The sequence below is a fragment of the Nyctereutes procyonoides genome, unplaced genomic scaffold, assembly GCF_905146905.1.
Source record: "Nyctereutes procyonoides isolate TBG_1078 unplaced genomic scaffold, NYPRO_anot_genome, whole genome shotgun sequence".
NCBI lineage: Eukaryota > Metazoa > Chordata > Mammalia > Carnivora > Canidae > Nyctereutes > Nyctereutes procyonoides.
This window is the reverse complement of record NW_026575134.1, coordinates 14,209,790-14,231,165: the sequence shown is the minus strand read 5'-3', so window position 1 is coordinate 14,231,165 and position 21,376 is coordinate 14,209,790. Positions and strand designations below refer to the sequence as shown.

The 21,376-nt window shown below is 50.2% G+C and overlaps 1 protein-coding gene across 1 annotated transcript in view; it reads left to right on the top strand.

Annotated features, from left to right (window-relative positions):
* The window catches only part of CDHR3 (cadherin related family member 3), a 60,022-nt gene extending 49,293 nt beyond the window's left edge, over positions 1-10,729 (top strand). Inside the window, exons 14-19 of the mRNA XM_055301271.1 lie at positions 883-1,133; positions 3,386-3,567; positions 5,647-5,660; positions 6,859-6,890; positions 8,790-8,838; positions 10,404-10,729. Coding sequence (XP_055157246.1) covers positions 883-1,133; positions 3,386-3,567; positions 5,647-5,660; positions 6,859-6,890; positions 8,790-8,838; positions 10,404-10,708 — 833 coding nt within the window. The 3' untranslated portion in view covers positions 10,709-10,729. The remainder of the gene's footprint in view (positions 1-882; positions 1,134-3,385; positions 3,568-5,646; positions 5,661-6,858; positions 6,891-8,789; positions 8,839-10,403) is intronic.
* The last annotated feature ends 10,647 nt before the right edge of the window (positions 10,730-21,376 follow it).

Sequence of the window (21,376 nt, the reverse complement as noted above, 5' to 3'; positions counted from 1 at the left end):
GCCGTGCCCCTTGCCGAGCCGGGACCAGGACTAGGGTGGCCTGCCAGGTTCCAGCAAAGGCACTGGAGTGGGGCCACCCGGGCGGCTCAGTGGTTGAGCGTCTGCCTTCAGCTCAGCTCGTGATCCCCGGGTACCAGGATCGAGTCCCGTGTCGGGCTCCCTGCCTGTGTCTCTGCCTCGCTCTCTGTGTCTCTCATGCATAGATAAATAATTTTTTTTTTAAAAAAAAAGGGCAATGGAGTGAATTTGGCCTATGGCTGGAGACGTGGCCCCCGAGCCCTTTCTCTCCCACCCGTTGGCCTGAGTGAGAGTTACGCACTGGTACCGGATAAACGCTGTCAGTGAGGATTGGCCGGAGGGGCTCCCCCAGGATTATTAGATCTCTGCCTGATGCCCAGAGAGACGGCAGCCGTTCTCCGGGACGGGGCAGGGCTGTGCTTTTCTACCTCATTCTTGCTGTAGCCACACCGTCGGTGAGCAAGGGTTCTTTTTTATTTTTTAAGATTTTATTTGTTTATTTGAGAGAGAGAGAGAGCAAGCAGGAGCAGGGGAAGTGGCAGAGGCAGAGGGAGAAGCAGACTCCTCATGGAGCACAGATCCTGACGTGGGACTCGATCCCAGGACCCTGAGATCATGACCTGAGTCGAAGGCAGACCGTTGACCAACTGACCAGCCAGGTGCCTTGCAAGAGTTTTCCTGTACCCATGAGGTCTCTGGTTACGGCCCTTATCCTATCAGTGACCTGGCTCTGGTGTGTCAGAAGACACGGTCTACACCTGAGGCGTGGATGTTTGAGGAATTGATGGAATACAGTTTTCTTCTAAACCCTTTTCTTACTCTTTTCTTTCTTTTCCCCAAATCCCTGTGTCAAATCGCACTTAGGCAACGTCAACGGTCATTTTACCTTCTCTCCCAACGCTGGGTCCAACATTACAAGCCTGTTCCTCATGACACGCTTCGACTACGCCAGTGGGCTTGATAAGATCTGGGATTACAAGCTGCTTGTCTACGTAACTGATGACAACTTGCTGTCTGGCAGGAAGAAAGCTCAGGCTCATGTTGAAACGGGGACGGTGACGCTGAGCATTAGTGTCATTCCTCACCCCACCACCGTTGTCACCACAACCCCTAGGGTAAGGACCCTGGGACCTTGATGTCCCAGTTACATCCCTTGTGATGTACCTGGACGGAGCCTTGTACCCCAAGACAGATAAGGGATGGGCTGAGTCGAGGTGTTAGGATGTTGCCAGGAATGCCAACTATGGGCTGGGGTCGTAGGCAGAGATCTAAGGGAGACATTGGATTTGCAGAACCATTAGCTTTTCCTGTGTTGGTAAAGCAGAATGTGCATTTCTGCACCGACTTGTGATAAGTCAGGTATTGACCACCTACAGTGCTTGGGGCACAGGAGCCAATTTTCATGGACATATGGCCAACAGCTACCTTCACAACTTCACTTCTGTGTTTGCTCTTTTTTTTTTTTTAAGATTTTACTTATTTATTTGACACAGAGAAAGAGAGAGCACAAGCAGAGGGAGGAATAGAGGGAGAGGGAGAAGCAGGCTCTCCACTGAGCATGGAGGCTGGTGTGGGGCTCAATCCCAGGACCCTACAATCATGACTTGAGCTGAAGGCAGATGCTTAACCAACTGAGCCACCCAGGTGCCCCTGTGCTTGTTCTTAAGAGCCATTGCAAGTCAATGTCCATGGAAGCAGGTAGCTGTCAGGTGCTCTTCTCCACTCCTTTTGAAGAGTCCCTATGTACCCATCTGCACCCTACTCCCCTCCAAAAAATTTCATTGGTTCAATCTACAAATATTGATTGAATACCTATATAATATGCCAAGCTCTTTGGTGACAAGCCAAAAGCGATCTCTGCTGTCATGGAGCTTATAGTAAGTCAGTGGTCCCCAGACCATCAGCAATAGCATCACCTGGAAACCTGTTAGAAATTCTTCTTAAGCCCACTCCAGAATAATGAAGTTGGGCCTCAGCCAACATGATCGTCACCATAGCCACATGCGAGCGATATTGGAACCTGGAGTCCCCAACCACGACTCCAGAACTAATGGATCTGAAGCTCTGAGAGTGAAGCCCAGCAATCTGTGTTTTTAATAAGCCTCCAAAGGGATTCTGATGTGCGCTAAAGCTTGAGAGCTGCCAATCTAGAGAGGAAGACAGATGATGAGCAGATATCCAAATTCGTACATTAACTACAGATTGTAGTAGATAGGAGGAAGAAAACAAGCAGGTGTCACGATAAAACCAGTGTGATGAAGGAAGGGAGAGCTTGGAGTCTGACAGTAGGATTATCTCCCACTGCTTCTTGGAGGGACTGGCTTTATTTTTGTGCTGAGTCTTTTCTCCCCTTTCTTCCTGCACCCAAGGAAAATTGTGCCCTCAGCAGGCAGCCCCACACGTGCTGTATGGCAGGGGGAGAGTCATCAGTACCTTAGCTACCTGTGACAGGTGGTCAAATTCTGCTTGTCCAAGTCCTACCATGAACTGGTCCATGTTCACGTCCCATGTGCTGGAGTCAATATTATCCCAACAAATGGAGGCATAAGATACTCTTAAGGCCTTTCCATTGTGGTGGGAGCCAGTAGGCACCTTTCTGGGACTCAGCATGAACCCGACTGTGACATCTCCAGCTCCCAAATCTCCGTACCTTGTTTGGTGTCTGTCTTCCTCTCTAGGAAGCAAATGCCAAACCTGAGGTTTCACTGTGATATCAACCCTGTGATATCTGGCAGCACAGCTTGCAGTGAGAGAGTCCTGAAAAGCCTACAAAGTGTTAAAAAGAACAACTTTCATGGCGCATGCCTTCCCAGTGGGAGACAATGGTTATATTCATCCCAGGGTTATGCCATGATTTGGCAGGAAAAAAGTCAATGGGATTTTTAGCATTTGAGAAAGAGAAGAAGGGGGATCCCTGGGTGGCGCAGCGGTTTGGCGCCTGCCTTTGGCCCGGGGCGCGATCCTGGAGACCCGGGATCGAGTCCCACGTCGGGCTCCCGGTGCATGGAGCCTGCTTCTCCCTCCGCCTGTGTCTCTGCCTCTCTCTCTCTCTCTCTGTGTGTGTGTGACTATCATAAATAAATAAAAAATTAAAAAAATCTCCATTGGAGGGATTAATATAAAAAAAAAGAGAGAGAAAGGGAAGAAGGGAGTAAAAAATAGGTCCAGAATTGCTTCTTCAGTTCCCTAAACATTCTGGGTTTTGACCTCATGGGTACTTTGAAAGACTATATATAAGGTGATGGGTTGAAGCAGCAAGAACTATAAGTACATGGATGCCCGGTGTGTAGAGCACGAGAGAGTGCTCATGTCCAACATGTCTCCAAAACCACCCTCCACTCACCCGACCCCCTCTCTGTCTTTAAAGCCCAAGATCATCTACCAGGTCCTGAGAAAAAACATCTATTCTCCATCAGCATGGTACGTGCCTTTTGTCCTCACTTTGGGCTCCATATTGCTTCTGGGCCTCCTGGTGTCCCTGCTCGTCCTGTTGGCCAAAACCATCCACAGACGCTGCCCCCGCAAGACTGAGAAGCTCAAGAAACCTCCGTAAGTTGCCAGTGGGCTGGGCCCTTTCCACCACTTCCTTCAGGACAGGCTTCCAGAGTTGTCAGGAGAAGGAAACAGGACTTCTCTACAGGGTAGAGAGGGTGCCCGGGCTGAAGGAAGGATAAGTGGATGTGGGGTAGACATCCCAGCTCCCCTCAGCCCTGGTACCCTCTTCATCACCTGCTTGGCTAGGAAATGGCTCCTTTGGTTTTCCCTGGCACCTGCCTCTGTCATCGATATATTCCCAGTGACGTGGGGGCTTCAACCTCTGGTCACCTTGCCCTGGATAAAAGCTTCAGAAAAAAAAAAAAAAAGAAGAAGAAGCAAGCCTGGTTGTGAGTAGTGATAGAATATGCTGGGCTGGTGTTCGTAGCATATTTAAAGGATGGGATGGAATTAGAGGAACCCCAGAAAACTGATAAGGGAATTAAGCTTTTGGCTCCAGTGACTCACTGAGCTTTTGTGTGACTAAATAATCATTGTTCTTTTGCATGTGACCCCAATCTCACTCTCAAGGGCTGTGAGCAGAGCCCTATTTTTCCCTCCTTCTTGTTGCCTCTTGCGCACTCACATGCTTCTTACCACCTACTCCGCGGAGTGTCTTTTACTGGCTGCAGTGAGACGCCAGAGTGAAGTGGAGAGAGCACTTCATTGTTCCCAGCTTCCCCTGACCCAGTTTCTTGAGGCTCAGAAGCTCCCACCATGACAGCCTGATGGTTGTGAGCCTGGGTTTTGGAGAGACACAAGGCCTGGTTCAGATCAGGGCTCAGCATTTTCTATATGGCCTGAGACAAGAGTGGAAACCTCGGTGAATCTCAATTCCTTATTTGAAAAGTAAACAATCAAATGAGCAAATGCAAAGGAAGCACTCGGCACTCTTCCTGATGCTGAGTAAAGGCCTATAGAGGATTTAAGTCTTGTTGCATTTTATTTTGTGGGTGAGTCCCAGTGAGCTCAGGATTCTAGATTCCAAGTTTAGCTCTATGCTCAAGGATCTCAAGATATTGGGACCTGAGTTTTGGCACAACGAGAGCATGATGAGATTTCATATACCTTTTAAAGGTATATTGAAGATTAACTAGTACGATCAAATAATTTGAAATCTGAGAATGAAAAGACCATACAAAAGTATAAGGCGTGAGCATAAACATGGGCATTGCATTTTGCCATATTTATTGGGGAGGTTTGTTGCTATTGGCAACCTTGACTTCAAGGTAAGAAATCCTTGAGCATCTGCTGAAATCAGAAAAAGGCATTTTTGTTTGGGCTCTACTCACAAATTGATTTGGAAGAAAAAATTGACTTCAAATGAGTGACACTTGAGCTTTTAAGGATGGTGGTGGTCTGTAATGGGGTTCAGAGACAAGTTCTTAAAGGAAGTCATCCACTAGACGCTGTAACTCTCCGGCAATTTCTGGTTAAGTGTTCCTTGAACCTGGTGGCCTTAACTTACATCCTAAAAATTAATTGTTTCCAACGTGGTTGAATTGAAAAAGGAAAAGTAGCTCGTTACGCAGACTCAGGCCTGGCCTCTCTGGAAATTAGGTATCCCCTAGGGCAGCCAACATCTGTCCAACAGCAAAGAATAAAATTAGAGTCATAGAATTAGGGGACCCCAGGTTATCATGGGAAAGGGGCTTAGCATCCAAGTCCAGGTCTTCGTGTTATAGGAAAATAGGGTTTAGCTGCCAGTCCTTGAAGCTTCCTGCTGTGAGCCAAGCCTTCTGCTCAAGCTGGCTACTGGGGAGAAAAAGGAGGCAGGACGAATTGCCAGGCCCGCTGGCCATGCTCTCACCTGTGCTGTCAGAGAAAATATATTCCCTCAAGTTCTACAAAGCAATAATTTTCAAACTTCTCAACTCCCAGCACCTCTTTCGCCCTGCACCACCAGTGACGGAGCTGCTCTGTTTGGAGCTGGGGTAGGAGCCCAGCCTTCATTTTAGCCCCCCTGCCCTTCCTCTCGATCAGTCCCCGAATCCCAAGGAACACAGTTGCCCAAAGGCGCCAGGTTATCACGCGGGCACCCGTGCAGAGTGCTCTCAGGTTAACACTTGTCCATCTCTTGTTTTCTCCCCACAGGGCGGAGAAAGGAGGTATGTACCATGCCTATTCCCCTTGTGTGTGGCTGCTGCTGCTGTTGTTGTTGGCTTTTGCTTGCCCTGTTGTTCTAAATAAAAGCGTTCCGACTCAGGGTGTAGAATCAGGGTGTGGTTCAGTCTCCGTGCGTTTTCAGCCACGTCGCCTGTGACTGAAGTGACGCAGAGGTCAGATGTAGGCAGAGGAAGGGGAGGGCAGGGTGCCTGGTGCCAGTAGCCCGCTCAGATCTGTCCACCAAGTCCTGCCTGGGTCCCACCCACACTTGCCTCCACCCGGCTGAACTGAGGCCCCTAGTGGCACAGGAGTGAAGAATTCGCAGTGAGTTAAACACAGACAGTGTCTGCTAGCGGCTGCACATGGAGGGTGCGACCCCCCCCCAGGACAGCTAATGCTCTGTGTTGGACAGATGCACCCCTTTTTCAAGAACCAATGACACTTTATTCTTAGATTGTAATGGATGTGATCATTTTCACACATTATTTGGGTCAGGCGGGTTAGAAAGGGGGGCAGGGTGCAGCCAGATGTGCGCTGCGAGTCCATCCGAATAAGGACGCCCAGCCTCAGGGGACATCAGCACCCAGCCCCGGCCTCCAGGGGAATCCAGGCTATGGGGAGAGACTGGACAGAGAATTGGAAAGTGTGTGTGTGTGTGTGTGTGTGTGTGGGTGTGTGTGTTTTAAAAAATTGCTTTGATCACTCAATCCCTAGGCGTGCGTGTCTGACCTGCACAAGGCATGTCTAAGCGGGATTAGAAATTTGATTATAATGGTTATTGATCATATCAAATGAAATGATTTTAATGAGGTCCTCACAGACTGTCACCCACCCTGGTTACTTTTTTAAAAGGGTGTGGGGAATGGATGCAAAGAATCCCCACATTATGGACAAATGTATCAACTGGATCTTTCTTATCTTTCATTAAAAAGCTAATTTCCCAGGTCCAGTCATAGCAATATATGGAGAAAAGAGTAACATTAAAAAAATTTTTGGGTATATTATTATGATGTGTGTGTGTGTATTTTTCTGAGAAGGCAGAAAGCTGTCAATAAACATCTCTCCAGACAGAGAATTCCTTGTTGTGTCTGCAATACTACGTTCAAAGCCTGTTTACGAGAAATCCCATTGTGGGGGTAGAATTTTAAGGTCAATTTAGTGTCCAGGAAGCTTCACTTCTATCTGTTCTTTTCCCTGCAGAAACGAAAAATACAAAACCAGAGATACTGGTGGTAAGTGTGGTGGCCACAGGGCACCTGGCTTGGGCTATGTGGGGGGGGGCCTCCTGGGTGGACCCCGCCACAGCCTCGTGGGGGTGTTTACCATTCAGGGAGATGCTTGCGTCTGGCTGCAGAACGGGTTGCTGTGTGACAAGCTCCCGCTAAAATTTGGTCCCTCCACTGAACATGTCTGCTGATATATTTGCAGAAGTGGATTTCATAAATATTGAATAGAGGTGTTTATTATCTACACCAGCGCTCCAGGAGAGTGAGATGGGGGGCGAAGAGCTTAAAGACCAGAACTGGCGGGATTTAGGGAGGCAGCGCGCCACCTGGGCCAGGGTTTGGCTGTGCCCACAGGTGTGACCTTGGCCTCTCTACGCTTTAGATTCCTCATCTGTAAAATGACAGTGACAATCCCCGCCCTGGGATCCCAGGTGGGGAATGGTCTTGAAAACCGTTCAGAGTCATGGGAATGCAAAATGTTACAAGAGAACTGGGGAGTCTCCCCAGCTCCCCCCACCCCGACCTCCTTGTTCTTCTTCACTGAACCTGCTCCGCCCACTGGGGTGACCCTCCAAGTCTCCCTCACCCCCTGAGAATAGGTTTTGTTATGATCCAAGACTCATAAATCGGGGGAATGACGTGCACAACGAGGAGCACGATCCAGTGCCCCGGAATCTCTGCCTCTGTCCGTCACCCAAGTGTGTATCCCTACAGGCCTATCTACACTCAGGGGGAAGAGGGCATCTCCTATCTCCTTAGTCTTAGCTAAGGACTTGTCCAAGGCAAGTACCCTTGGGGATGCCACTCACAGAGCACCTTAGAAATACGTAAGATTAAATTAATCAATCAAATAAGTCCCCACGACCATGAAAAGTGCAGCTGCCGAACTATTGGATCGGCTAAGACCCGTGCGGCATCCCTTGCCTCTGTTGCTGGAGCCGGGGAGCCGTGGCCAGGGAGCAGATGACTCCTGGTGTGACGAGCCCGGTGTGGAAAGGCCCACGGGACTCTGAACACACCCCCGATAGCCTCCGGAGGGCCCTGTGGCCGAAGTGGGTGTTCCCATAAGGAAACCTCAGAGGTCCGGGAAGGAAGAGGTGTGGAGCTCAGGGTGTAGGGAAGGCAGGCCGGGCCCAGATGCACCCCTGCTGCACCCCTCTGTGCCTCGCTTGCCCGTCGGCCTGTCACGCCGCACTGAGGCCAAGTAGGTCTCGGCCAGGGCAAGCGCGTGGCATGTCTGCCTTCCTTTCCATGCAGCCTAGATGGCCTTCACCCAGGATCTTTCCCACCTCCCGGGCTGGATGAAGTGCCCTCCTGGCCCCCTGCGTCCCTGAGCGTGCCTCAGCCCCACCAGCAACCTTGTCAGTCTGGGCCGTGCACCTGCTGGCAGCGGCTCCCCGGGCTGCAAGCTCTGTGAAGGCAGCCGGCACACGTCCTAGGCCTTCCTGCCCTCCGGCGGGCACCCCCTCCCACCCCCACAGCACCTCAGCCCGCACTGGTTAGCTCCCACAGCGCCGTTTTCTAGAATGTGCCCCCCGGCCCTGGGGGCTGGGAAGAGCTACGTCACCCTTGCTGGTGGGGTCAGCATGTAAGCTGCTTTGTACATGTTCGCGTGTGGGATCTACGGCCCCTTCCCCCTCAACCCCCCCAGGTGAACCGTACGGAATATCGCTTTTGCATCTGGGACTGTCCTTTCCTTGCCTGCCTATACATTAAACACGTGTGAATCTTAAAAACACAACCCAGTGGTGGTCACTGCTGTGTCCCCAGCATCTAGGCTGGGAGCGAGTCAACGAGGCTCCGGAAGGCCGAGGGCAAGGACCGTAGCAGGCTGTGAGGATGGGCCGCCGGCCTGGCGGGAGGAGTGTAGGGTCGTGCTTGACGCCGTCTCTCTCTCCTCCTCAGGAAACAATCCAGTTGAGCTCTGTCTTTGATGGAGAAGCCATAGACCCAGGTAATTCAGTGGCAATGCCATCCAGCAGTTGGTAGAGTCACGGAGACACCCCCTTCCCCTGCCCGGTCCTAAATTCCGTCTGTCCCTCCGTTTGGCTCTGTGTCCCGACCCTTCCTGCTGCCACCCGCGGAGATGCCCCGAGCAGAGCTGGTGGCAGATGCTCCCGCACAGGACCCGGGCCCCCCCTCGCTAGCCTCCCTTCCCGCATCACAAACCCATCCGCCTCTTCTTTGGAGCTCAGCCTCCTCCCCCCATCCTTTCCGCAGGCTTCTAACACCAACCATCCTATTGGTAGTGAGAGCGATGCAGAGATGGCAGGCTTGGCTCCTTTTTTCCCCTAGATCAGGGCCAAGAATTTTTTCTTGGTCGGCAAGATGAACATAAGGTAAAGCTGGCCTCCCGAGCTCCCCTCACCCCCATGAAATCGGCTCCAAATTTAGCTCCTTTACACACATCCCTCCGCTTACAAAGGCTCAATTATAGATGTGAATAAAAGGAAGGAAACCAAACTCGGGAGGCAAGTGTGCTGGCTCCCTGCCACCCTCACATGCAAGCCGCTCGGTCCTTCTCGGAAGGATGGCTCCTCTCCAGGAGAGGCTGCTGCTGCTGCTGGAATTAAATTTCCCTCTATTATTAGGGACTTGTTACCATAATGTGCCCACATTAGCATAAGTGCTGGTGGGATCCTCTGCCGAGAGGGCACTCAGGCTCATGCCACAGGGAAATGGCAAGAGCAGGGGATCGCCCGAGACTCCCGGCTTCTGGGGCAAAAGCCAGGGAGGACCAAGGCTGTTATCGACATTTGCGTGCTTGAGAGAGAAAAAAGGGAAGAAATGAGCCAACTGCACTAATGTGAACAGGCACACCAATTAGTGTCTGCCGCTCTGACACGGTGAAGAGGCTCCCCTGCACCGTCTCGCAGAGGCCAGACTCCGAGTGTGTGTCTACAGATCTCCGCTAACCCAACAGAAATAAGAGTCAGTCCTTTCCTCCTTTCCTTGGTGACTTCCTTTTTGTATCTGGGGACTCGGGGGAGGGGGGGCTCTTAGAACAAACCCATCAGAACAGAATGGGTAATAACTGAATTTTTAAAAAAATATTTATTTATTCATGAGAGAGAGAGAGAGAGAGAGAGAGAGAGGCAGAGAACAGGCGGAGGGAGAAGCAGGCTCCAGGCAGGGAGCCTGACGTGGGCCTCGATCCCAGGGCCTTGGGATCCCAACCTGAATCAAAGGCAGACGCTTAACCATGAGCCACCCAAGTGCCCCAAAACTGAACAGAATTTGCCCCAAACTGACATGGAATTCAAGATCTATGTGGTTTTCTAATCTTGCAACCAGGGAGGCATGATATTTGCTACCTGTGTGGTCAGAGCCCTGCAGCTCGTAGGAAGGGCAGGCTGGTGAAGAGTGTGCCACTTGGGAGCCTGTCCATGATTCACCATCCCCCCTTCCCAGCACCCTTCCTCTTTCCCTGGGAGTAAGAATCGACAGGGCTGGGGGTGGGGGAGGAGAGCACTTGAATTCCTCCACTTGCATGGCTGTTATATATATTTTTTCCCCTAGTTACCGGGGCAGTATATGAATTCAACTCAAACACAGGAGCCAGAAAGTGGAAAGATCTCTCAACCCAAATGCCAAGATGGAAAGAGCCCCGCCCCCAGGGAGCTGCTCCAAGCAGAGCCGTCACCGTGGAAGGGGCTGGGAGGCCACCGAGGAGCATCGGGGAGCAAGATGGGCCGAGCGGCAAAGCACCAACTGAGGACGCGAGCCCGGGTTCCAGAAACCAGGATGGCAAGATGGGCACCCCCAAGAGCAGAAGCCCAGCCCTCCCAAGCAGGGCTTCCCCCAGACTGCACCCAGGAAAGTAATGGGTACCTGGGTGTGGGGCCCCAGGGAGGGGGCCTTGACTGTCTCCAGGAGGCTGCCTCCCCCTAATTCCCTCGCGGCCCAGGGCTGGGACCCCCAGAGTGAAAACATGGGCTGGAGGGACCCTGAGAGCCAGGGTCCAAATGGGGTGTTCAAAACAGACAAGGCTTTGATTGTATGGTTGCCCTTTCCTGAGAAGGCCTGGGAGAAATTTCTCTCGGGGTTCTATCCTCCGATCAGATGAACCATTGACTTTCGGATACGGAATCATGTTCCTTTCTCGTGTTGACTGCTGGGAAGCCCCATAGGAAGTGCTCAGGACTTCCTGACAGGGACGCCGAGGTCTCCCCTCCCATCGGGTGTCATCTGCATCCCCTGCCCTGAGCGCCACTCAGATCTCTTCCCTGATAAACACACTCAAAGCCACACACCTTTGTAAGTCACCTCACATCTGTTGTAAAAGAAGCAGAGGAGTGAAAAACAATGAATGAATAAATAATGAGCTATTCATCTGGGGGGAAGAAAACACAACGGACCCCTTCTTGTCTTCTTTTTTGTAGGGAAGTATAACTTACATTCAGTCAAGTGCACAGATATAAGGTAATGCGCTCATCGTAGGCTCCCCACCGAGGCAACCCCTAGTCTGATCTTTATCATCATAGATTAGGTTTGCCTTTTCAGAATTTCATATAAATGCAATCACACGGAACATACTCTTTTGTGTCTGGCTCCTTCTTTTTTTTTTAAGATTTATTTATTTATTTTAGAGAAAGAGAAAGAGCCTGGGGAGGGGCAGAGGGAGAGGGAACCTCAAGCAGATTCCCCACTGAGCACAGAGCCCCACCCGGGGCTCCACCCCACAACCCTGAGATCATGACCTGAGCCAAAACCAAGAGTCAGATGCCTAACTGACTGAGCCACCCAGGCGTCCCTATGTCCGGCTTCTTTTGCTCAGTATCACGTCTGTGAGATTCATCCCTGTTGCACTACCGATTAGTAATTCAGTTCTCGTCCACCATGTGTCTTCTTTCGTTGCAGGAATGTGCCTGGTTTATTTATCCATTCTGGACTCTGGTGGCTGCTTCCAGTATTTTACTATTATAAATCCCATCATTATGAACTTTCTTGTGCAGGTTTTTTTGCTGAGCGTAGTTACCCATTTGCTCTGAGCATTATTCCTAAGAGTGGAATTGTTAGAGCCATTGCCGGAATCAGCCAAGAATTCCAAAATTGGTGGCTCCGACTGACATTTCCACCAGCCAACGACCGAGGGTTCCAATTGCTTTAGTCCCTTGCTGACACTTGGTGCCATCGGTCCTTTTAATCTTAGCCAACCCGGTTCAAATTCCTGTGGAAGTGAAATCACTCACTCGTCTCAAGGCTAAATCAACACCCCCCACCACCATATCCCTGCCCTTCTCCTTCCCTACCTCCTGCGATGGCAGGGAACCACAGCAGGGAGACACAGTAGGAAGCTCTAACCAGCCATGCAACTGGGACTTTCCCAGTGGGTGTTAGCACTGCTGAAAATAAATGGTAGCACGCTGGAGCAGAAAATGGAACTTTCCAGTGTGTGCCTAGCGGAGGCTGAGTGGGTCTGGCTGCAGCTCTGCATCCAGGCCTCCCCCAACCCCTCCTGCTGCTACGTACCTCGTCCAATAACCACAAGAAAGGCCCAGACGAGAGTCTGTTAGAGCAGCACACCCCCTTCCCAGTTGGGGAGCCAGATGAGAACTCCCCAGGCCCACAATTCAGCAAATGCCGAACTTGGAGAGAGCAGCTGTGTGTTTATTGTGCGCCTATGCACCAGTGTGACTTCTCAAGAGAAAGAAACATTTTAAAAATGCCCTGTCCTGGCCTAGAGCAGGCGTGATTTATTAATAAGGGTTGGTTGCCAGGGAACTCCCTTGAATAGATTTAAATTTTGCAAAAGGAGGCAGAGCTGTTCATTTGTGGAGGTTAAAGTGGGTGAAGTGGCTGATTACCCATTTAAGACTCTACAAGTCTGTGGAGCCCTGAGTAAAACGCCTTCCTCAGAAGCTCTCAGCCTCAATGCAAGTAAAATGAGGCTCAGAGAAGGCTGTAGGGGGACCTAATAACTGTTTATGAGCCCATTAAGGAAGATTAAAAGGAGAGCAGTGAGCAGCTGCTCCCCCTTCTCCAGTGATGACAGGGCAAGGGGGAACTGGGCTCCTCGGCCAGAAGGAAAGACTTAAGTCAGACACAGGACAGGACTTCTGAAGGTTGGAGTCTGCCTGAGAAGCTGTTTCTTACCTGGTGACCTGTAGGAAGAACCGCTTGGCCTCTAAGGCCCAACATGTGAGCCCCGAGGAAGCCGAGACGTGGGGTCAGGAACAGGCACCAGGTGAGATGTTCTTTGGCCAAGAGAAAAATCTGCTTCTTCCTTTGCATCTCTGGCTACTGGGTAAGGGGAAATCAGAAGTCTCGGGTTCAGGGCTGAGGTCATTTCTTTTCTGACATTTACCAGGTTTTGGAAAATAAAAGAAAAAAGAAAGGGGGGGCTTGTCTGAATAAAATAAAGCCAGGGAGTGCTATGGACCTTGTGAACATTTTCTCACATTTCCCTTGCAAGGCCTTAAACACACAAGGACTTTCGTAGCTAATGTTGAGCTGCCGGATTCTGAGTCATAAAATTGGGGCAGGAGACATTCAAGGATTAGACCAGGGAGGGACCCGTGACTGTTGAGGGATCCGAAACCACGTGGTAAAGTCTGGAGTCTGAGCTTCCGTCGTGCTCAGTGGGAAGCAGGCTGTTACAAGCATGCGTGGCTCGTGAACAGAAACTGGCCCATAACGCTTTCACTCCTCAGAGCCTTCTCCCGCATCTGTACCCCTCTCGTTTGCCTTTTGAGGTCATGTGCTTTGTGATGGCTCAGAAAATCCAAGTAACCCAATGAGTGAATATTGAAAATGATCGCTATCAAGACTTGTCGTTTCTCATTCCAAACTTAATGTGCGTAACTCCCATTCATTCAATAAATATTGATGGAGCCGCTCCTGTGTGCCAGCTGTTGACTCATTAGTAAATACAGCTGCCCCAAATCCCTGCCCTTGAGGAGCTTCCCTCTGTCAGCTACAGCTGACCTTAGCCTGCTGATAGGCCAGGGTAGTAGTGGAAGTAGAACCTTTGGGGGGCTTATTTGTTTCTTGCTTCTTTGGGTCTTCTTCTTCGTCTTCATCTTCGTTGTCTTCGTCTTCTTCATCTTTGTCTTCTCGTCGTCTTCATCATCTTCTTCTTCCTCTTTGTCTTCTTCCTCTTCTTCTCCTTCTCCTCCTTCTTCTCCTTCTTCTTCTCCTTTTCCCTTCTCCTTCTCCTTCTCTCCTCCTCCCTTCTCCTTCCTTCTCCTTTTTTCTAGGAAAGCAGACCCTGCATGGAGTGCCAAGCCTGATGCAGGGCTCAATCCCATGATCTGAGCTGAAACCAAGAGTCCGATGCTTAACCAACTGAGCCACCCAGATACCCCGTCCCTTGAGTGTTGTGTCTGAAACATAAATGAACCCAAACCTTTCTGGAAGAACAGATAATTCAGAACTATCCAAATATTTTTGTAAAAGATTTAATGGAGAGCCCTTGTCAGAAAATAATTGAGATGCCTGAGTCGGGGACCTTGGGCTATCAGGTCAGTGTACATCTCCGAATGGCAGTGCTGAGCCGGGTGCGACCACCACGAGTAGAAAACTAGAAAATCTCCTGGGGTCCTTTCACGAAGATGGCACCAAAGGCGAAGAAGGAAGCCCCTGCCCTTCCCAAAGCTGAAGCCAAAGCAAAGGCTTTGAAAGCTAAGAAAGTGGTGCTGAAAGGTGTGCACAGTCACAAAAAAAAGAAGATCCACACGTCACCTACATTCCGACGACCCAAGACACTGCATCTCCGCAGGCAGCCCAAATATCCTCGAAAGAGCACCCCCAGGAGAAACAAGCTTGATCACTTGCCATCATCAAGTTCCCCTTAACTACTGCGTCAGCCATGAAGAAAATAGAAGACAACAACACACTTGTGTTCATTGTGGATGTCAAGGCCAATAAGCACCAGATCAAACAGGCGGTGAAGAAGCTCTAGGACATTGATGTGGCCAAGGTCAACACCTTGATCAGGCCTGATGGAGAGAAGAAAGCATATGTTCAACTGGCTCCTGACTATGATGCTTTGGATGTTGCCAACAAAATTGGGATCATCTAAACTGAGTCCAGCCGGCTATAAATCTAAATATAAATTTTCTCACCATAAAAAAAAAAAATCTCCTGGGGCCAGTGAGACATCCCTGCTCTGGAGTTCAGGGAACCAGTCAAACGCAGGCCAGGTGGGGGAATGGGGTGAGGCTCAGACCACCAAGAACTTCCTGTGCATCTTCTGTTTTGGGGGTGAGATGTGGCTCCTGCTCTAAAAGGGAATAATCCAACTGAGAAGATAATCAACTCTTTAAAAAGACAACCAGCTACCACACAGGTACCTGATGGGGACTAAATCAGTTTCATAGGTAGTAGGTGCTGGAACAGGCAGGTGTGGGCCACAGCTGTCTCTGAGCATAACGGGGACCTGGAACCTATGGGACCTTAAAGGTAGAGATGAGTTTGAAGTAGGCAAGAGAGAAATTATGAACAAAGGCTAAAGCATTCAGAATCCCAGGCTTCTGGGATGCCTGGGTGGCTCAGCGCTTGAGCATCTTCCTCTGGCTCAAGGTGTGATCCCAGGGTCCCAGGATCAAGTCTCGCATCGGGCTTCCTGCATGGAACCTGCTTCTCCTTCTGCCTGTGTCTCTGCCTCTCTCTGTCTCTCATGAATAAATAAATAAAAATCTTAAAAAAAATCTTTAAAATCTTAAAAATCTTTAAAAAAAAGGATCTTAAAAATCTTAAAAAAAAAAAAAAAAGAATCCCAGTCTTCCATCAATTGTCTGCTGACGCCATGTCCTATGTAACCCAAGGAAACAACCGCAGCCCTATGCAGTGCCTCCTGGTATGTGACAAGCACTCAACAAACATTTGTAGAGTTGGATTGAATTATGCAAGCTTGCCGTGGGTGTGCTACTCAGGTCATGCAGCAGAGCCACAGCTTTTCCAACCAGATCTGGACAAACATGATAATCACCGGCAAATAGTCACTGCATGCCTACAAGGTGCCAGACACTATTTTAGGCTCTGGGGATAGAGCAGTGAATAAAACAATGCTCTTACTGTTTATATCCTAGTGAAGGATGAGGGACTGAATAGACAATGATATATTGGATATATTTTATATACAATATAGAAACAGAACTCTGACCCACAGTCTGCAGGAAACCAACCCCTGATCTGCAGTGAGCAGGACAGGAGGCCAGCTTTTTGTAAGTCAGGCTTACCAGAAGCCAGACTGCTATCTCTGGTAACAATCAAGGAAGGTAAGCCATGACGTCTGTAACAATCCACCCAGAGTGGCCAGGGCCTGATTAATAACTGACAGCTTTCCTAATTTTATGTTCACTTCCAACTGAGGACCAACCACACGAAGTCAAATTATCCACTCCTCACCAATCACATAAGATCCCCACCCTGGGATGTCTGGGTGGCTCAGTGGTTGAGCGTCTGCCTTTGGCTCAGGTCATGATCCCAGGGTCCTGGGATTGAGTCCTGCATCGGGCTCCCCACAGGGAGCCTGCTTCTCCCTCTGTCTGTGTCTCTGCCTCTCTCTGTGTGTCTCTCATGAATAAATAAACAAAATAATAAAAAAAGGAAGATGCACCCCCCTCCCCTCCAGTTAGCTCACCGACAGCCTCCCCACGCCGACAGCGTCTCGTCAGGCCACACCTGAAGCTTTCCCTTTGTTCCACCATAATGTTTTCCTGCTCCTCTGCCTGCCTTTGAGTCTCTGCTCAAATTCGAGAGGTGTGGCTTACTCCTTTGCTGTAGTGAGCTATGAATGAGTAGTAGCCTTTGCTTTTCTCATATGGTTGGTCTTTGTTTATTTCCACAGAATGGTAGACAAGTGGATTTTATATATATATATATATATATTGCACATATATATCTGTATGCATATAATCCATATACATGTATGAAGTATTAATGGTGGTAAATACCACTGAGAAAAATGAACAGGGTCAGGGTTAGGGAAAGTGTGAGGGTGGGGATGGCCTCTTCAACGAGGATGCTCAAGGAACACCCCCACAATAAGGTGAGAATCGATTGCTGGAAGTGGGGAAGGAGCCATGCAGGATACTGGGAAGAGCCTCCAGGTTGGAAATACGAAGGCAAGGGCAGGTTGAGGATCAGTAGGAGGAACAGGGTGATGAGCATAAGGACTGGAGGTGACTGCAGGGCAGTGTTTGTGGGGGGTGGGCACATATCTGTGGGGACAGGCTGGGAATGTGTCATCTGTGGGGGGGTGTATGGGGAGGGGTCAGCGGACTATATGATCATCATGGGAGACTTTGTGGGCCCTTGGAAGGACTTCGGCTTTCACTCCAGATATGATGGGAGCTATTGCAGGATTTTGCTCTTATGTTTTAAAAGCATCTCTCTGGGCGGCATAGTCAGGCGGCTGTCTCTTGGTTTCAGATCAAGTGGTGATCTCTAGGTCATGGGATCAAGCCTGAGGTGGGCCTGTGCAGGGTCTGCTTGTCCCTCTTCCTCCACCCCAAATAAATAAATAAATAAAAATCTTAAAAAAAAAAAGCATCTCTGGGATTGCTGATTTGAGAATAGACTTTGGGGAGGTAGGGAGCAGGGCTGGAAATAGACCGATTCAGTGGCTATTAGATTTATCCAGATATGAATGTCAGTGGCTCGGCCTGGGGTGGCAGTGGTGGAGGAGGGCGGGTATCTGGAAACCCTGCCGGACCTTTGGGAATGAGCATCTCAGATGTGAGCTCTCTCAGGTCCTATTCCATAGTAGATAAAGCTGCCCCAGCAGGGTTGAGCCGCTCCATCAGCGGAAGCCACCAGCTATTTCAGAGAACACTTCCCAAATGCGACTGTCCCGATGCCTCGTCTGTGAAATCTGTTGCTATTGGGGGGATGGTGGTCACGTGTGTGTTGGGGAAGTAAAGAGAACCCGCCCGTGTTTCTGCTGCATTGAATGTCCTGTCAATATTCCAAACAGGCTTCAAGGAAACCAAGGAGACGGGCAGAGATTTTCCAGGTCTGGATTCTGTGCCCTGCCACCGGCAAAGGTTCAGCTCAGGCACTACATTAGATTCACTCTCAGCCTAAAAAGCACAGTAGTCCCCCTCATCCACGGGGCAGACATCCCAAGACCGCCCAGTGGATGCCTGAAATGGAAGATTGCACCAACCGCGATGTGAACTATGTTTTTTCCTATGCATACATGGTCTACGACACAGTGTAGTTTATAAAATAGGCGGAGTAAGAGACACTAACATAACTAGTAAAAAATAGGACAATTATATCAATATGCACATCGATAAAATTATGTGAATGTGGTCTCCGTCTCTCTCAAGATACCCTGTAGTCACCCTTCTTTCCGAGATGATGTGAGATGATGAGGTGAGTGGCGTGGGCTTTGTGATGTTGAGTTGCCACCGACCTGACAATATGCCAGAAGGAGCACCGTCGCTTCCAGACCCTGGTCGACCGCAGGTAACGAAAATCGCTGAAAGTGAAATCACAGACAAGGGGCTGACCACTGTCCAGGTCTGATTAAATACCTTTCGCCATGTGACCAGACTCGTAGGAAAAAAATCGTTCCCCTGGGACTCCCCAAAGAGTCTAAGATCTTGGGAAACTTGGCTGCTTAGAGGGAAGAAGGCAGATGAGGGTGTCTAGGAAAACTAGAGCCTTATGATCATTTTTTTGGAGGACAGTCCTAACTTAAAATGGTGTATCCTATCATCCCCAGGAGCACAAGCCATAATTATCAGTCCTAATTTTTGCTTTGGAAAACATGATCCTTGTAAATCTGGAGACCAAGGCAAAGCGCGCCTATGAGCTTTGCTTTCTTCCTCCGCGCTTCCTGCCCCACTGGGTGGGGCTGGCCCAGTGCTTGGAGGCGAGCATCCCGCTGCCACACACCGAGCCTCAGCGTCCCCAGCAGCCCTTCGATTTCTGTGGCATCGAGAAAATGCAGCGGCCGCCTTCGCCCCTTCAGAGCCAGGCACAGCTGAGGGAGGGAAGCTGGTTAATCTGATTTATGGGCAAGGCTCCGGAGAGCTGCACTGCCCGCACTGCCCCTCTCATTTCTCTGTCCACAGTAAGAGCACACTCCAACTGGCATGTGAAGCGGTGCTTTTTCTTTTCTTTTCTTTTTTTTTTTTTTTTGGTAACAACTTTATTATTCATATTGTGGTTTAACTCACATACCATAAAATACAGTGGTTTTTTTTGTACATTTACAAAGTTGCACAACCACCACCAGTATCTAATTCTAAAATATTTCCATCTTCCTCCAAATAAACCCCAATCCCATAAATTGTCATTCCCCATCCCCAGGCCCTGGCACCTATTAATCCGTCTCTATGGATTTGTCTATTCTGGACATTTCGCAGAAATAGAATATTTGTCCTTTTGTGTCTTGGCTGATTTCATTTAGCATAATGTTATCAAGATCCATTTCTGGGGATCCCTGGGTGGTTCAGCGGTTTGGTGCCTGCCTTCAGCCCAGGGCATGGTCCTGGAGACCCGGGATCGAGTCCCACATCGGGCTCCCTGCATGGAGCCTGCTTCTCCCTCTGCCTGTGTCTCTGCCTCTCTCTCGATCTGTGTCTCCCATGAATAAATAAATAAAATCTTAAAAAAAAAATCCCTTTCTGTTGCAGCAGATACCAGTACTCCATTCCCTCCTATGGCTGAGTGATGTTCTCTTGGATGAGCATACCGCATTGTGCTTATCCATCCATCAATTGGTGGATATTTGAGTTGTTTGCACCTCTTGGCTATTATGAGCAATGCTGCAATGAACGTTCAGATACAGGTTCTTTTGCAGACATATGTTCTAATTTCTCTTGGACTGTCTCTAAGAGTGGAACTGCTGGGTCATGTGGTAATTCTAGAGCTTTCCGAGAAACTGCCAGATTTTTCTGGACCAAGTGGCTGTACCATTTTGCATTCTCTTCAGCAATGCATGAGGGCTTCACAAATTTTTAAAAGAAAGGGAGGCACCCTCAGTCTAGGTTGTGGTGTGGGGCATGCAGCCCTTCCCAGAGCCTGTCCACTGTGGCATGAGGAGTCTAGGGGTGGTCTGGAGTACAGGAGGACCTCACTGGGCTTCTCCATGGCAGCTTCATCTGCACCCATGTGGTCTGAAGCTATGTCTCTACCAACCTCAGGATGGCGACTCTGTCTAACAGTCTAACACCTGCTGGGCACGCTGCCTGCACGAACTCTAATCCTCAGGGCTCTCCTTTGCAGATAACCTGTCACTTGCATTACAAAATGAGAAAGCTGAGGGCTGGAGAGCTGAGGTCACAGAGCCAGGACGCGAACCGGGTTGTGCCTTCTCCGAGCCTAAGCGAATGGTTCAGCGATGGCCTGTGATTTGCAATCTGGTAAGGAAAGGTGTCAGATGACTGAACATCAGGTGGATCCTCTGACCGAATAACTCTCTTGCCGGCAAGTCCAAGGCTTCTCTTGGCTGCAGAAATCAGGCCTCTTCACAGGTGCAGCAACAATACCAGCTTCTGGACTAGCAGATCCGCCCCAAGGGTGTCTGTCCTCTGTTGCCTGGCTTGGGTTGGGATCCGAAATGGCCACGGGCCTCCCCCCGGAGTGCTGCGGAGCCCAGAGCACGCGGCTTTGGGCTGCGTAAAAGGCAGTCTCTGCTTTCCTCTGGTCGGTACACGTTCCCAACCTCTCTGCTGCTCAACAAAAGCAGTCTCGTCTTGGCCAGGAGTATTCAAATGCCTTCCAAAGCCCGTCAATCAGGATCTGGGTCACTCAGATTCAGGCCCCTCTTCCAAGGCCAATGCGGCTGCAGTTGCTAATCTGGACCAGCAGGGCCTCTTTTTACCATCTAGCTTGCTCCACCGAGGGATCTAGAAGCACCTCTGGTAAAAGACTGGCTGGCTCTGCCTTCTTTCCCTCTTTCCCCAGCTCTCCAGGATGTGTGGCCCCAGGGCCCGCCGAGCAGCCGCAGGGCACCCACAGTCAGGATCCTGCCGTGTGGTCTCCCACAAAACCCCACAGTAGCAGTGTGGTGGCTGGAAACCAGGGAGTGGTGAACCAGACCCTGGGGAGGAGGGTGTGAGGGCCACTCGGCCCACAAGTGGCCTTTCCCGGAAGGGCCCAGGACAGCTCGCAGGGCATTTTGCCAAGCTCAGAACAACCTCATCACTGGTGACGCGGGTAGAGCGGGTTAGAATCAGCGGTGGGGCCTGGCGTCTCTAACCAAATGCTCCCAGACTTTGTCTCCTAAACACCCCGTCTTGCCACGGCCTCTGGGAAGCCAGGGCCCGAGCTCTGTACCTTGGGCTGAACGTGTGCTAACGCGTCTGTGTAAGCGTCTGTGCAATAGTACTTAAACTCACTTTGCACTTAAGGAATGCCTGCAGTGTGCAGGATCCCACGGGGTCCTTTGTACTTATAATTTTATTTAGTGGATGCATCTGGAGGCACTAGTCCCCCCAGGAAGCATGCAAGCCCGAGAGCCCTGGCAGCTAGGTCAGGCCCCACTCAGTGAGCGGCGGGGGGTGGGGGTGGGGGGCTGGACACCAGGCGGG